This window comes from Parasteatoda tepidariorum, chromosome 10, assembly GCF_982258835.1.
Source record: "Parasteatoda tepidariorum strain Cologne lab strain chromosome 10, Ptep-v5.0, whole genome shotgun sequence".
In the NCBI taxonomy this organism is placed as follows: Eukaryota; Metazoa; Arthropoda; class Arachnida; order Araneae; family Theridiidae; genus Parasteatoda; species Parasteatoda tepidariorum.
In genome coordinates, this window is record NC_141764.1 from 69,376,315 (window position 1) to 69,390,931 (window position 14,617).

The following is a 14,617-nucleotide window of genomic DNA, read 5'->3' on the forward strand; positions in this document are numbered from 1 at the left end:
TATTAAGGTATCTAATTAGTGCAAAAACATGATTTTGAATAAAATTTTTGAAATTGAGTTTTTTACAAATATTGAATCCCTAAACTCATAGCTTTCTAAAAATACTTTACTTTTGTTAATAATCTAATTATTTACAAAGTTACAGCAGTTTTTGTGCAAGGTGATAACAGCGATTAGACTAGTGATTTTAAGTCTTTAAATGAGTTTATCTCAAACTTACAGGCTTTCACACCACCTTAAACACGATATCTCATGTTGTTTATAAAATAATAGCCTAAAATTTTTATGAGTGTTTATGATTATAGCTAACATGTTTGAACTACAGATTAAGAGAAAAAGTAGAATTTACTTTTTTTATGCATGATTTTTCGCTAAGACAAGTGCAAATATTTTTAAAAATTTGATTTTTTTTTAAACTACTTTGATCCTTAACTCATTTGTTTTTGTACTTGCTTTTCAGATAATCGTTCATAGCCTTCTAAATAAAATCCTAAAAAAAATTTTTTTTTGGGAAATAAAATTTTTTTTTACAATGTTTAGCATCTATGCAAAAAAATGCCATATTTTTAATAAAAAATGGCAATTTAAAAAAAAAAAAATTATTAATAATATTTTTTTGATAGTTTTATAAGTCTGTGTACACATAATTAAACATATAAACTAGTTTTTTAAAATTTTATATTAATATTTAAAAAAATGTTGTTGAAACCAGTCGTATACCTTAAATGAAATTTGATACTGTACAACACTCTAATATTTATGACACAGGTTTAGTAAGTACTTCAGAGTTAAACTGATTTTCTACAAATAGGATTATTAATAAATTATGGACATCAGCATACATTATGCTATCAATATTTATTTATTTCTTATGAAAAAACAGAACAGCTGAACAAGCAAGAAAGTGTGTTTTTGATTTCAGTAAATGAATTTTTTATTATTATTTTTATATATTTCACTTTTTCGATGTGGGCAAAACTTTTGAGAAGCCATGTTTAAATTAGAAATAACATAAATCTATATCTTAGAATTTAAACATGGCAAATGTTTTAGAGGTTATTAGCTTGAATTTTAATGAATATCTCTAGTAATGAATAACTATTCTTTGTTAATCATTGCTCACAAGAAAATTTTTCTTTAAATTCGTGTTCATAATGATTGTAATAAGACTTTTGAAAAAAAAAAAAAAAAACTACATAAGAAAATATCAGACATGGAAGCTCTTTTATTTGTTAATGAATCAACTACCTAAATTCTGGAGTTTTGGCACCTGACATACAAAAAAAACCTCATATTTAATTAGATTTTTAAAGGTTTTCATTTGAAATTGAAAGATTTGAAAATCAAAAATGCTTAAATACGCACATTCATGAGTTCAATATATTATTTTGCCATTATATAACACCCATATTTCTAAAGGGGAAAGTATTATTATTTTATTTATGTCACACTTGTTTGCTTTACACTGTTTATTTATGTTAAGTTTGATCCTCTGCAATGGGGAAGGCTCGTCCATTTTTGTAGTTGGTCGACCTGCATGCAAAGTACTTTATGGCAAAACAGTTTAATGAGGATTGATACCACACGATCTCAGTCCCTTCGCAGGTTGATCAAAGCCGTCACCCACCTGCTCACTGATAGCAACCAATGATGCTTGACTTTGGTGATCAAGTGGGAACGATGTCTTACAATCATACAACGGGGGGTTGTAAAAGGGAAAGAGAAATACTTATTTTGTTTAAAATAAAGAGGTATGCATGCCTCAAGGAATATTACAGTACACATTAAATTGTATGATATATTCCAGTTAGGTTAATGGTAATTTTTAAAAATATCTAACCAACGTAAGAAATAAAGTATATGAAAAATAAATACTATAATAAGCTATTTTCACAATCATAATTTAAAAAAATATGGATAATAAAATTAAGTAATATTTCAAGTAACCAAGAAATGCCAGAATAACTTACCAGACAGAAGGGTATGAATGTCTTATCTAATGTTAAAATACACTCCTGCATTACTAAAGGAATGCTAGTTTGTAGAATTGTATTTGAATTCTCTTTAGAATCATCGATGAATGGGCAGCTAAATTTTTCTTCAATTATTAATGAATTCTGGTGATGTTGCACCATACTGTAACATATAAGATAATTTGAGTGAAATATTAATTAGAGAAAAACTATAGAACATGCATACATTAGCTTAAACATTAAATTTAAGTAAGTAAAAAAAACATCACAAACTTAAAAAAATTAAAAAATATTTTCATAATTAAGAATTAAATTTTCCATAAGGAAAAAAAACTGTTGAATTTACTTGCACGCTGCAACTTTATCACATGTACTAGCAAAATAGAAAAAGCAACATTTGTAATTATATTTTATGTCTAATGTGCTTCATTCAACACTTTCATTTCTAAAAAAATCATAATAATTTGGTATTACAATAATTTTGAAAAGATAATATGGGATATAAGCTGAGTTTTAATCTTAGTACAAAGTTTGAATAATCTTTCAAAATTTTGGATAACTTAATTGCAAAGATTAGTTTAACTTAAACATCAAATGAAGAAGAAAAATATTCATAAAATATTTTATGTAATATAAAATATGATAGCTTTCATACAAGTCTATAAAATATATCTTAGTAAAATTGCCTTTCAAGAAAATTTTTGAGAATAGAGGATGTAAAAAAAGACACATCGACTAAAAAATCATCTAGAAAATAAAAAAATTAATTAAACACATATTTTTCAGAAAATTATATTAAAATATTTTTTCTTAAAAATAAAAAAAATTATGAAGGAATCAAATTAGGACAAGTGTAGGGCTAAAATAAAATTTTGTGTCGAAAACTTAAGTTACTAGCCAATTTTATTTTTATAAATACTACATTGTTAATAAAATAACAACACAAAGCAAAAAAGGAAAGACCAGGAAAGACCACCTCCATTTACGATCACTTTGGGAGACACCAAATTTTTTCCATAGACTTTGTGTTGAAGAAAACCTTTAGAAGATACCATTAAAATCTCTGCCAGTGACCGGGAAAACATCTGCACCAAATGCAGGATAAGGTCAAATAAGGAAACTTGAAAAAATATAAAAACAAAACAAATAAGTAGATTAAAATGCATTCAAAATATTTGCATTAGGCTCTTATTTAGAGAGCTCTTTTTGACGATACAACTTCATGTTGCAGTCAAAGTGCACTAAAGACGATGCCATCAATGATTTACTTTTAGATTGGAAAGTTACGCGAGAAAAATAATTAAAACTTGAACGTAAAACATAATTGTTTATTTATATAAAAACAGTTTTATCATTTAAAATTGCTAAATTTGTTTATACATATAATTATATCAGTTGGAATCATTTTTGTAGTATGGAAGCTAAATTTTACTCATAGATCCGTCTTTTCATGACGCCAACAGAAATGACGTTTCCAAACCAAGAAAATGACACTGCTAAAATTAAATTATTCGCGAAAAATCATATACCTTCAATAACAATTTTGAAGTCAATGGAGGTAACCTCTGAGAACAATCAACCTCCATTTTACTGTAAAACTGAGAGTGTTTGCTCCCGAGAGGTTTCACTGTTATTCAAGAGGACAATTTTTTAAAGAAAAACAAAAGAACACAATATTTTAATTATTGATAAACCAGCTGGCTCTATGTCCATACCGGTCAGTGATCAATACACAGAAACATCATACAACATTATTAACATGTATATATGGTTTAAAAGTACAGCACCATTTAGTGGCAAAATATCAAACTACATTTTCTGGTGGGAACCTCATGGACATGATCTGCATACCATTTGAATCAAATAAAAAAAAACACAAATTACGATCAGTTTAATTTTAAATTGCCTCTAAAAAATAAAATTTCTCTTGAAGAGTATAATATATTAAGGTTGATACATTCGAGTAACCTAAATTTAACTTATTTATTCTAATTAGTGTAAAATTGTTTCACGAAATAAAAAATCTGACAGTCTATGACAAAATTAGAACAGAATGAAACTGATATCTTCCGCTGATACAACAAGAGGACTAGAACAACAACAAACTAAGCATGATATTCAAAAAGTTAAGAAGAAGAATGATCCTGATCAACATTATTAATAAAAAAAAGTTCCGAAGTACCTGATAAAATTGTAAATAACATTCAAGCCACAGGAAAAAACTTTTAATTCTAATGGCATATTTTCAAGCTCATAAGGTATGTTCTCTTTCAATCGGGTATTCATATACAACTGACCTTTAAGAAATTGGTGAATCTGCTGCAGCGATAAATGAAAAATTGAGGTTGTCTGAGAAAAAGGTAAGGAAACATCTTTCCTAAAATCAGAAATCCAATTAAAAAAAATAAGATAATTAATAACAACAATTAATTAGATGCATCATAGATAATTTCAACACTTACTACTAAGTACAATAGAACTCAAATAAATCTAAAAATTAATTAGAAAAAGACTATATCCTGATCATTACATATTAATTTAATAAATAACTAAATTGATGAAAAAAACTTTATCTTATCTTTAATTTCTTTTGTGTAAATAACATTTATGAGAATAAAAATTTTATTTACATTTACCCAATCTGTTTTACTTTTGACAAATATTTTTTTGGAATAAATAATTGGTAAATGAGCAATTGAAGTCCTTGTAACGTTAATAGAATTTATAGCAGTGTTCTCTCCTGAAATTTTTTTTCTGCACTTAGAAGATTCACACAAAAGTAAGGAGGTTATAAAAATATATGTTAAAAAAATTCACTAAAAGAAACTAATAAATCAGTATCATGTTTTAAATTTGTTTTATTTTCTTGTCAAAAAGATTTTAAACAGACTTTGTCGCAGTTAATAGGATAAGGATCGAAGCACAATTTGAAATGAAAAAGGCAATAAATGTGCCAGGGTCCTTTTGTTTAAAGTTTTTTATTCCTTGATGCTATTTAAAAATATAGACATTAACTAACATTTCTAAGATAATATTTTCACTAAACAATTTTAGGGTGTAAGTAAGAGCTAGAATTAACTGTTAACAGTCTTTCAGGGTGTCCTGGTGTCAGACTTGACTTTCCCTATTTAACTCATGAAAAATTATGTAGACACAAACTCTCTATTTACTTAGTCACTATGTAACATTTTTTCTTCATTGAAATATATTGAACTTACGGAATATGAGGAAGGTAGGCTCTAACTCCAGGACATTCTTATATTTATAGTGAGACTTTTATTTTAGCAATTCAAACACAATACACTAATACTCAAGAAGAACACTATGCAATTTCACCATAAGGAAATAAATATTTTGTAATTTTAAAATATATTTTAATTGTATTGTGACTTTTATATTAACAATTTTTATAATTTATTTTAAAATATCTAGTTTTTGAAGTTTTCAATTTTTTTCCGAGTGAAAATAAGGAAAGAAGTTTATAACAAGTAAAGAGCTGTGAGGATAAAGGGACTAAGTGATATTATTTTTTAAAAAAATTTCACAGAGGAAATTCTTATTTTAATCTTATTTAACAATTCAACATTCATTTATTTAGCCAAGTTTTTTAATTCTGAATATGTCAGCGGATGAAGATATTAAGCATTTTAGGAAAGAAAGGAGGATCCAAGTGCACATTGTAATAATCTACACTAAAACATTATGCATTACATCATACTAAGTTACTCAGAGAGTAAACACTAGCATGATTGAGGGTTAGAATTATTGATTGCTTAATCCCATAGAAAAACTGCAGTGAAAATAAACACCTAAAACAATTTTTAATACTTTTATTTCAATAAAAGTTTTTTTTAAACAAAATTGTTACTTTTTAGTGAAAAAATTGAAAATATTTAACATTATATAATATTATATTAACAGCATATTTTATAAAACTAATAAAAATACATTTATCTAGTCTTAGTGGTACCTTTTTTTCTAACTTTTCTTCCAAAACTGATGTTATTTCAAAGAAACAATTATTAAATGTACTTTATTGCACAAATGCAATAAAATTATTCCCAAGGAATATATTGTATGGTCACACAAATAAGAGAGTCAAGAGTATCAATTTTTTACAAGAATTGCTTTAAGTATAATTTCAGTAAACAACATACATTTTAATACTAAGATATTAGATTTATTATCTTACTTCATGATTAAAGAAAACAATATGCAGGTTGGTAGAAGCATTTGAGAACCTTGAACTTTCAAAGTGTTTTCAATCATTTGTAGAAATAATTGAGGAATAGAGTTATGTGACACACGTTTAAATATTGATACATCACTATAAGAAAAAATGAGTTTCAACTATGCACTAGAAACAAAATTGCTTAAATAAAATTATTGAATAAAATAAATAAATTTTTTTAATTCAAAGTATAAACTGCAAAATAATACAACATTTAAAAATTAAATAATTTATTTATTTTTAATAAAAATATACAATTTTCTAAAACCAATAAAATATAACAATAAGATTATTAATTCGAAGAAGAGAATATTAAATATTTAAAAAGTGTAAAACAACTGAATTCTTAAAAGCAACTACAGTCGAACCCCGCTATAGTGAACCTGGGATATAGTGAACACTCGGATGTAGTGAACTTTTTTAGCGGTCCCGTCCGTATTCCTATTTAAATAATGTTATTTTTAACGCTTATAGTGAACAGCTTAGAACTTGGAAACTCGGTTATAGTGGACTCAAATTTCATTTCTTTAAATATTTTTTTCAGTCCTCCATCTTTAAACTTGAAGGTGTTGGGACTGAAAATGAACGCATTCCTATAAAATGTGTCATATTACTCTCCTTTATGCTTATCACTTTTAACTATACTGTAATAAATGTCAAACAGATCATTTATCTTATACTCCCCCCTCCCTGACAAGCCTCGCTTTATCTCTTTTCCCCAAGCTTGCTCTACAACTAGTTAACTTGGCCACCTGCTGAATTTTTGGAATTTTCTTATCTGTTCAAACCATATTCTTCACAAATCACCCCATGGCAATCAAGAAGGGGAATAATTTAACTCATTCTACAGCTGTGAAATTAGCAAATTCTCTAAAGAGAAAAGCGTTTTCGATAGAGGACAAAGTTAAAATTGTAAAGCGTATTGATGATGGAACCAATCAATCGACACTGTGTAAGGAATTTTCCTTGTCAAAATCTTAGTTGAATTGAATGCATAATTCCAAAGTCAAACATAGAGCAAAAAATGAAAATATATTTGCATTTAAACAGATAGATATTTGCATTCAAACAGATTTTAGAAAACTAATAGAGAAGTGTTAAACAAAATATATAATAATTTTAAAGCTGAATTATATTTCTAAAATACAATTTTATTATATTGTCAGAGTTGTTTAAACAATACAATAAAATAATATTTTTGAAATATAATTCCCTATTTTTAAAAGTCTAAAACACAGAGGAAGAGGGGATAACTATAATACAATCATAGTAACAAATTAAATAATTATTTTATAATCATAGTATCAAATATTAAATAAAGAATCATGCCTTTTGAATTATGTTTTTACAAATCAGACATTCATAGAACCTGACACAAAATGCTTTTCAAACTTATTAATGTTTCAAACATGATTCTGAGAAAATTATTAATTATAGTTTTTGTTATCAACTTCACAGTTAAAAATAACAGCAATGTGAAAACACATTATTATATCCTTACATTATAAAGTACATGGAAATGGAAAAAATAATCAATACCTGGAAATTGTAGATATTATTAAATCATAGGCAACATGGAGAAGCTTCCAATTTTTAAGCGAAAGTAAATGCAGAGCTACATCAATAACAATAGTAATACCTAAATTAAAACAAATAATAATTTACAGAAGCTTTAAATATTGGGACATTACATTTTATTTTATAAGTATCTGTAAACCTTAAAAGCGTTCCTTGAATTTAAGAGAATAATGGTATGAAAGTATTTGCAGAATAGTATAAGACTTTATATATAAAATATGCTAACATGAGGTGACATTTTGAGATTCAGAACAACATACTAAATAAAATAAAGTTATTTCTAAATATTATAAAAAAAAATTCAATAACATAACCAATAAAAAATTATTGTTGAAGAGCTATGAGAATTAGAAAAAATAAATAAATAAACAAGTAACTAGAAATAATAAAATTAAAATTTTCTGAATAAAATCTTGAAAAATTACCATAGGTAACACATCTTTCATAACATAAAGGGTGTTTAGAAAATAATAGAAGTAAACAAAGAACAGACCTAAAAAACAAAACGAGAGCATTTTATAATAAATAAATATTTCAGAACTAGAACATATTTAATTTACAAAGTTTTAACACGCAAAGACTTGAGCTCATAATGCAAAAAGATGATTGAAATTGTCTGTCATGCCCTACTTTTCTTTCAAGCAAAGAAAAGTAAATGAATTGAAAATTCAGAAAAAGATGGGACTAATACTCAAATCAGAAGGTAAAAAAAATAATAAAACAATAATTGAACTAAAATGCATTTACTTTTAAAATTTTTATTTCTTCTTCCTTTCTATTTCTTTTATAAAAATCAAGTTTTCCAAAAGATACATTTCATGCCAAATTCTTGCTTTATAAACTTTTATCATATATATGATTGTGAATAAGTAATGAATATAGCTGGCATATAAAGTATTCACTATTAAACTGTTAATTAAGAAATTCTTATAATATGAATGGGTGATGCATACTTAAAAAAATTGTATCTGAAAGATACTATGCAGATATTGTACTAATTAGAATTTTAGAAGCAGAATACAATTTTACATGCAGAATTTTAGAATTAACAGAAACATTCAGTATGAATCGAATGAAATTTTACAATTAGATATTGCATTTATAATTAAGAAGTCTATTTCTATACTTTAAATAAATTCATAAATCTTTTGAATTCATTAAGAATTACACATTATGAAATATTTAAAAAAATATAATTAAAGAAAGGTTTGGTATAAGAGCTTATTTCCATATTAGTACCTGTTTATGACAACTACCATTACAAATTTTGTCTATGTCAAATAAGGAATTTTTTTAATTGCAAAAATTAATATATATATATGTAGAAGTTTTCCCAGGGATGGCTATAAATTATGCTTTGAATTAGTTCATTTGTATGAGTTTTATTTTAGCAAATGCTAAAATTCTACTTATGCAAAACTAATTCTGATGCTAGTACAAGAATCATTCCATTTAAAAATTTATTTCATACGCTGTAGAAGGGATAGCAATTATGTATAAAATCTGCCAAGTTTGATGCCAAACTATTTCAGACAATAATGTGTATAAAAAAATAAAATGCCAGCACTCAAACAACTTTACTATACAATTAACTTTATAATTTGGTACTTTGACATAATACTGCGTGTTTCCTATCTCTGATCAAGGCATTGCTAGGGAACTGAAACATAAAGCTTCGTTAAAAAGAAAATTTTTACATTTTAACAGAAACATCAATATCACAAAAATTTACAGTTTAAGGATTAAGGATGAAAAATAGTTTAATGTCAAACATAAATTAAATAAATCACGACTATTTATGATAGTTAAAAAAGAGGTTTACAGAGAAACATTGTAATGACATTTTTCAAAAACAATTTTATATATGATAATACAGCAGTGTTTTCACTACAGCGCGAGAACGCGAGAATCTCGCATATTTTTTTCTTTTCTCGCATTAAAAAATGATTACCGCGAGAAATTCGCGCATTCTATAAATCAATTTCAAAATTCACGAATTTCTCGCATTTTGGTAAAAATTTTGAATTACGCCATTTAGAATAAAATCCCTTTATCTTTTCTTAATGGATCTTTCATTATTTTCAACATCTGCCCCATTATCTAGCTTCCCTATTTACCAGTATTGTTCAGAACCTCTTCGAACAACAGAACACAACCATGGAACCCCTTTCAGAATACATTTCTCTGCAACCACGCGTTTACCGTAGGTAAAGTTTCTTCATGTAAGACGTTCAAAATTTTTATGCACTTATGTAAGATGGGCAAATACCTTGTAAAGGCAAAATCTTCTATGATGATGCACCAAAAATATTCAATGCTTAAAAAAATAGAAGACGTTAACAATGTATTATAATTAAAGAAATTTTTTTTTTCAAGAGTTTTTGTTTTTTTAGAAATCTCACTTAACTTTTTGAAATCTCACCCTGTTTTTGAGAAAGGGTGAGAAATTCTCACCCATTTTTTTTCTATGATGAAAACACTGATACAGTAAACATTAACTTTCGATTTCATTTATTTTCAATTTTCTGTTTGTGTTGTTTTTTATAAATGTCAAAAATTAATCTCACTTATCAGATGAGCTTACGACTGGAATACAATCTTTTAACAACCAACTAGAAATTCAATTCGAAGTACGACTAACCAGCCACACACACACACTAATATTTACGTTACCAAATAAAAGAGTACAAAGAGTGGTAACATCTAAATATTTCATTTATGAGCTTCATTTGATGGTTAATATAAAATACAAGGAGTACTCAATAAGAGAAAATTTAAACATTACGTTTTAAATTTACAAAAATTAAAAAATACCAGAAGTAATTTGTTTACAGAACCATATATGATAATTTCTTACTGTTAAATATAACATCGAACTTTGCTTACTCAATTAAAAGTTCATTCTTTCCAGTCAATATCTCCAAAAGTACTTCTGAAAATATATAAATAAAATTCCATATATAAATAAAAATATGCTTGCATAAAAATCATAAAATTAAAAATTTCAAAAATTAAAAGCTATTTAATTTTACTTTATATTTTCGGAGATCATCTCAGAGACTTCTAATTTGTTTCCTTATTTCTATTCAGTGTGTCAATGAAAACTTATTAAAAATATTATTGGCATGAATTGATAAATATTGCTTACTTCGTCGTTTAAAAATTTTGTAACAGCAACAGTTAAAATTTGTATTTTATAACTGACTGATTAAAACTTGATCAAAACCAAAGTTTACGCAAAACGCCGAGGAAAAACAAAACATTTAAAGTATCAACAATCAATTCATCAATGATAGATTCTTTTCGTTTCCAACTGCCTATTTCTGCTCTGCTAAATTTAAGACACATATTCAAATGAATAGAAATTAACTGTAGAGGCGCTGCAATCAGATCATTGATATGGAACTACCATCCATTGCATGCAATTGCCCTAAAAGCGCGTGCTAAGTTTAGAAGCTAATGCTCTAAACATATTGAAGTAGAATCGCATATGTGAATCACATGCAATATGAATGTTCCTAGGTAGAACAATCCGACTTTTTATTAATTTTTATCTTCCAGCAACAAACTTTTTTCACTTGAATTTCGAATTTATCGTAATATAAAAGCTTTAATAACTTTAAATCTAAAAGTTAAGCATTATTAGATTAAATAATGTAATATTAAAAAAATAATGTAGCAGTAAAAAAAATTTTTTTTAAGGTAACATTGATAAGCTAAAGTATTTAACATATTTTCTGACTAAATTTTTGAGACTTAATTCCTCATATTCTGACTAAATACTATCATCTATTATCTATTAGATACAATCTCTGAGTGGGTCTGAAGTTAAAAATTCTAATCCATAAAAAAAAGACTATTCAGCAGGAAAAATTAGATTATTGACAAATTTCGTAATTTAAACTATTGAAGGTAGTTAAGAATTGAATAAGTTGAAAAATTCCTTGAAAAATATATGACCCTAGGTGTCTACTTAATAGAAAAATTATAATAAAATCTTTTTGTAAAAGTAAACACTTTATGTTTCCTATTCAGCTTAAAAGAAACTTTCATTAAGCTTATTGATCAGTTGGAACTAAAATTTTTGGTAACAATGTATCATGGTAGCAAGAAAAATTATTATGCTATATCTATAATTTACTAGCTGGTCTATTTTTACGAACTCACTGCATCACGGTTTCTTATTGGTTTATGTTGCCCTCGGTAGCATTGCTCTGGATCCTTTTTGCAAAGGTAAATTAGTGGCCACTCAGCCCATTTATATAAACTTACAGCTTCGTGATTTCCCATAAACGTCCACCTGTTCTAACTCTAACTAGCCAGCCTTGGCGATTTAATAGCCAACAAAATGGAATCGTTTATATATCACTAAACACATAGTAACAATTGATGGGATCATGTTATTTAGCTTTACTATTAATTAAGCTAACAACCGCGATAGTTACGTATTTTTGTAATTTGATAAGGAACATTCGGTTCAAGTTTGAGACTTATATTTGCTTAGAATGTGTTACTTCGCATTACTCAATCAGGATGATTACTATAATATTGGCTACATTTACAAAATATTGAAGTGATACTATTTTAGTTTTTACTTGTAGTCTGATAAGTAACACATTGTTGGAAATTGGAGGCTTCTATCTTGACAGCAATGTGTAATTTAGCACACTGTAAATTAGGATAGTTATCCAATAATTACAAATTTTGTGGTTTTCAATTTACCTCATAAAGAACATATGATCCAAACTTGAGTCTATCTGGGTAATATAACCTGCTATTTATCACACTGTCAATTAGATTAGTTTCTCCTAATTATTCCAATAAATTACAAATATCGAAATAAAATTTTCGAGGTTTTCGATTAATCTCATTGAGAAAAACGCATGATTCAAATTTGAGACTTCTATTTTTTAAAAACGTGTTATTTATCACACTATCAATAAGAGTAGTTTCTCTTAATTATCTCAATAAAAATTAGGTTTTTAATTTATCTCACAAAGAACACATGACCCGAATTTGAGACTTTTAGCTTACTAAAAACATGTTATTTAGCATTACTGTCAAATATGCTAACTACCCTCTGTGATCTCCGATTGTTAAAAAATATCGAAGTTAAGTTTTTTCTTTTTGCCTGATAAGAAACACATAGTCCAAATTTGAAACTTTCATCAACATAGTAAAAACGTGTTATTTATCGTTACGGCCAATTAGGCTAATTACTTAACAAAATATGGAAAACTTTTTAGTTTTTCTATATTTCTTATAAAGATCATATGGTCCGAATTTAAGCCTTCTGACTTTATGGGAAGGGGGAGAATCAGATTTTCCATTGAGAGGCGAAGTAACTCAAAGAGATGTTCGCTTATGCCTTATTAATGTCATAGTTAATAATATTTATAATGTTTTCATAAATGCAATCATTAAGATATAGTAAAATCGTGTTTTCAAACTAGTATACTCAGAGAAAAAAAAAATTTCCCCTTTATTGCAACTTAAAAATAATAGATATCGCTGCTTAAAAATAATAGATAGCATCCAAAAATCTGTACCTGGAATATTTTCATCCAATAATGCTTGGAACTGGGTTTCATTAAGTATTTTTACAGACAGTATATGGCAAAGGCATTGTATAATACTGACTTGAAAGTTAATTTCCGGTGAAAGAATCAGTTTTTTAATTAGAGCTGGAAAGTTAATGTCTTCATTTGAATTTTCAAAGAGTAACAAAATTCTTCTGTTATCACTCGCAACAAATAACTTCAATAAAGCTGGAAAAAAATACACCGTTACAAAGAATAAGTTCGCTATACATTATATATAGGTCAATAAGAAATAACTTGAATAAAGTTTAAAACTGACGCATTTTTATTGCCTCTGTTGGATATTTATCTTTTCTTGCTGTTTTCGGAGACTTTTTATATCATCCTTTTGGAGATGCTTCATGCTTCCTTTTTCATAAAAGTAGTTTTGAAACAACGAAAAAAATTGACCTTCTAACAAGCTCTGTTCTAGCACTTAGAGCTATAGGCTCACCAGAATGGTGTAAGGCACATTTTTTAACTCTTTTTACGGAACAAGAATGGCCATCTTGTTTATTAGACTTGAATCCATCAGCTCTTTCTGTTTGATTTGTCTCTCAGAGCTGAAAATTTTTTGACACGTTTGCAGCTCTGCATCAACGCCAAAGAAGGTCATTTTGTAAACTTTAATTATGTTCAATGTAGTAATGTTTCATGTTAATTTGGAGATTTAATTATGATATTTTAACAAGTTTTAAAATTAGTGTTATTTCGCAGTCGGAAAATGGTCGAAATTGCGATTGAATTATAAGTGGAAAAGAAGCAAAACATTCGTTATGAAATACCTATTTTTTCCAATGTATATTTTAGGTTGAATTGAATGAGTTCAAATGCAAGCTTATAGGACTAATAATTATGAAGTTATAATCTATGTTTTATGTATAAAACGCGCAATCTTGCATTTACGCTAATTTATGGATCTGATGTTGATAACTAGACAAGACAAACTACTTTTTTCCATGAATTTGTTTAGTATCGAGTCGAATGTAATAAAACAAAGTCGATGATACAAATAATTTAAATGTTTTAAAATTTTTCTAGTTTCGAAAGTACTATTTTGTTCTTATACCTATTTACGCGTCTGTTTCTTTTTTATTTTTATGCTAAATTCAATAAAGTAAAAATTAAATTAATAGATCCAAAATAATTTTGACGCTATAAAAAGTTTTTATGCATAGACATATATTGTTAAAAAATTATAATTTTATACACAAAATCCTCATTTTTTCTAATATTTTAGCTCTATCGACTTAATT

At 26.7% G+C, this 14,617-nt stretch overlaps 1 protein-coding gene across 7 annotated transcripts in view; it reads right to left on the reverse strand.

Annotated features, from left to right (window-relative positions):
- The window catches only part of LOC107443481 (uncharacterized), an 86,307-nt gene that overhangs the window by 26,748 nt on the left and 44,942 nt on the right, over positions 1–14,617 (reverse strand). For 3 of the 7 annotated variants that reach the window (XM_087154257.1, XM_087154258.1, XM_087154256.1), the window contains exons 6-12: positions 13,332–13,550; positions 10,669–10,714; positions 8,208–8,275; positions 7,744–7,843; positions 6,166–6,300; positions 4,156–4,350; positions 1,971–2,136 (exon numbers count right to left, since the gene is read on the reverse strand). In XM_087154257.1, the coding sequence (XP_087010383.1) occupies positions 1,971–2,136; positions 4,156–4,350; positions 6,166–6,300; positions 7,744–7,843; positions 8,208–8,275; positions 10,669–10,714; positions 13,332–13,550 (929 nt within the window). Of the gene's footprint in view, positions 1–1,970; positions 2,137–4,155; positions 4,351–6,165; positions 6,301–7,743; positions 7,844–8,207; positions 8,276–10,668; positions 10,715–10,814; positions 11,071–13,331; positions 13,551–14,617 lie in introns of those variants that run through there. The other 4 variants (XM_087154262.1, XM_087154261.1, XM_087154260.1 and 1 more) reach the window with 2 other exon arrangements.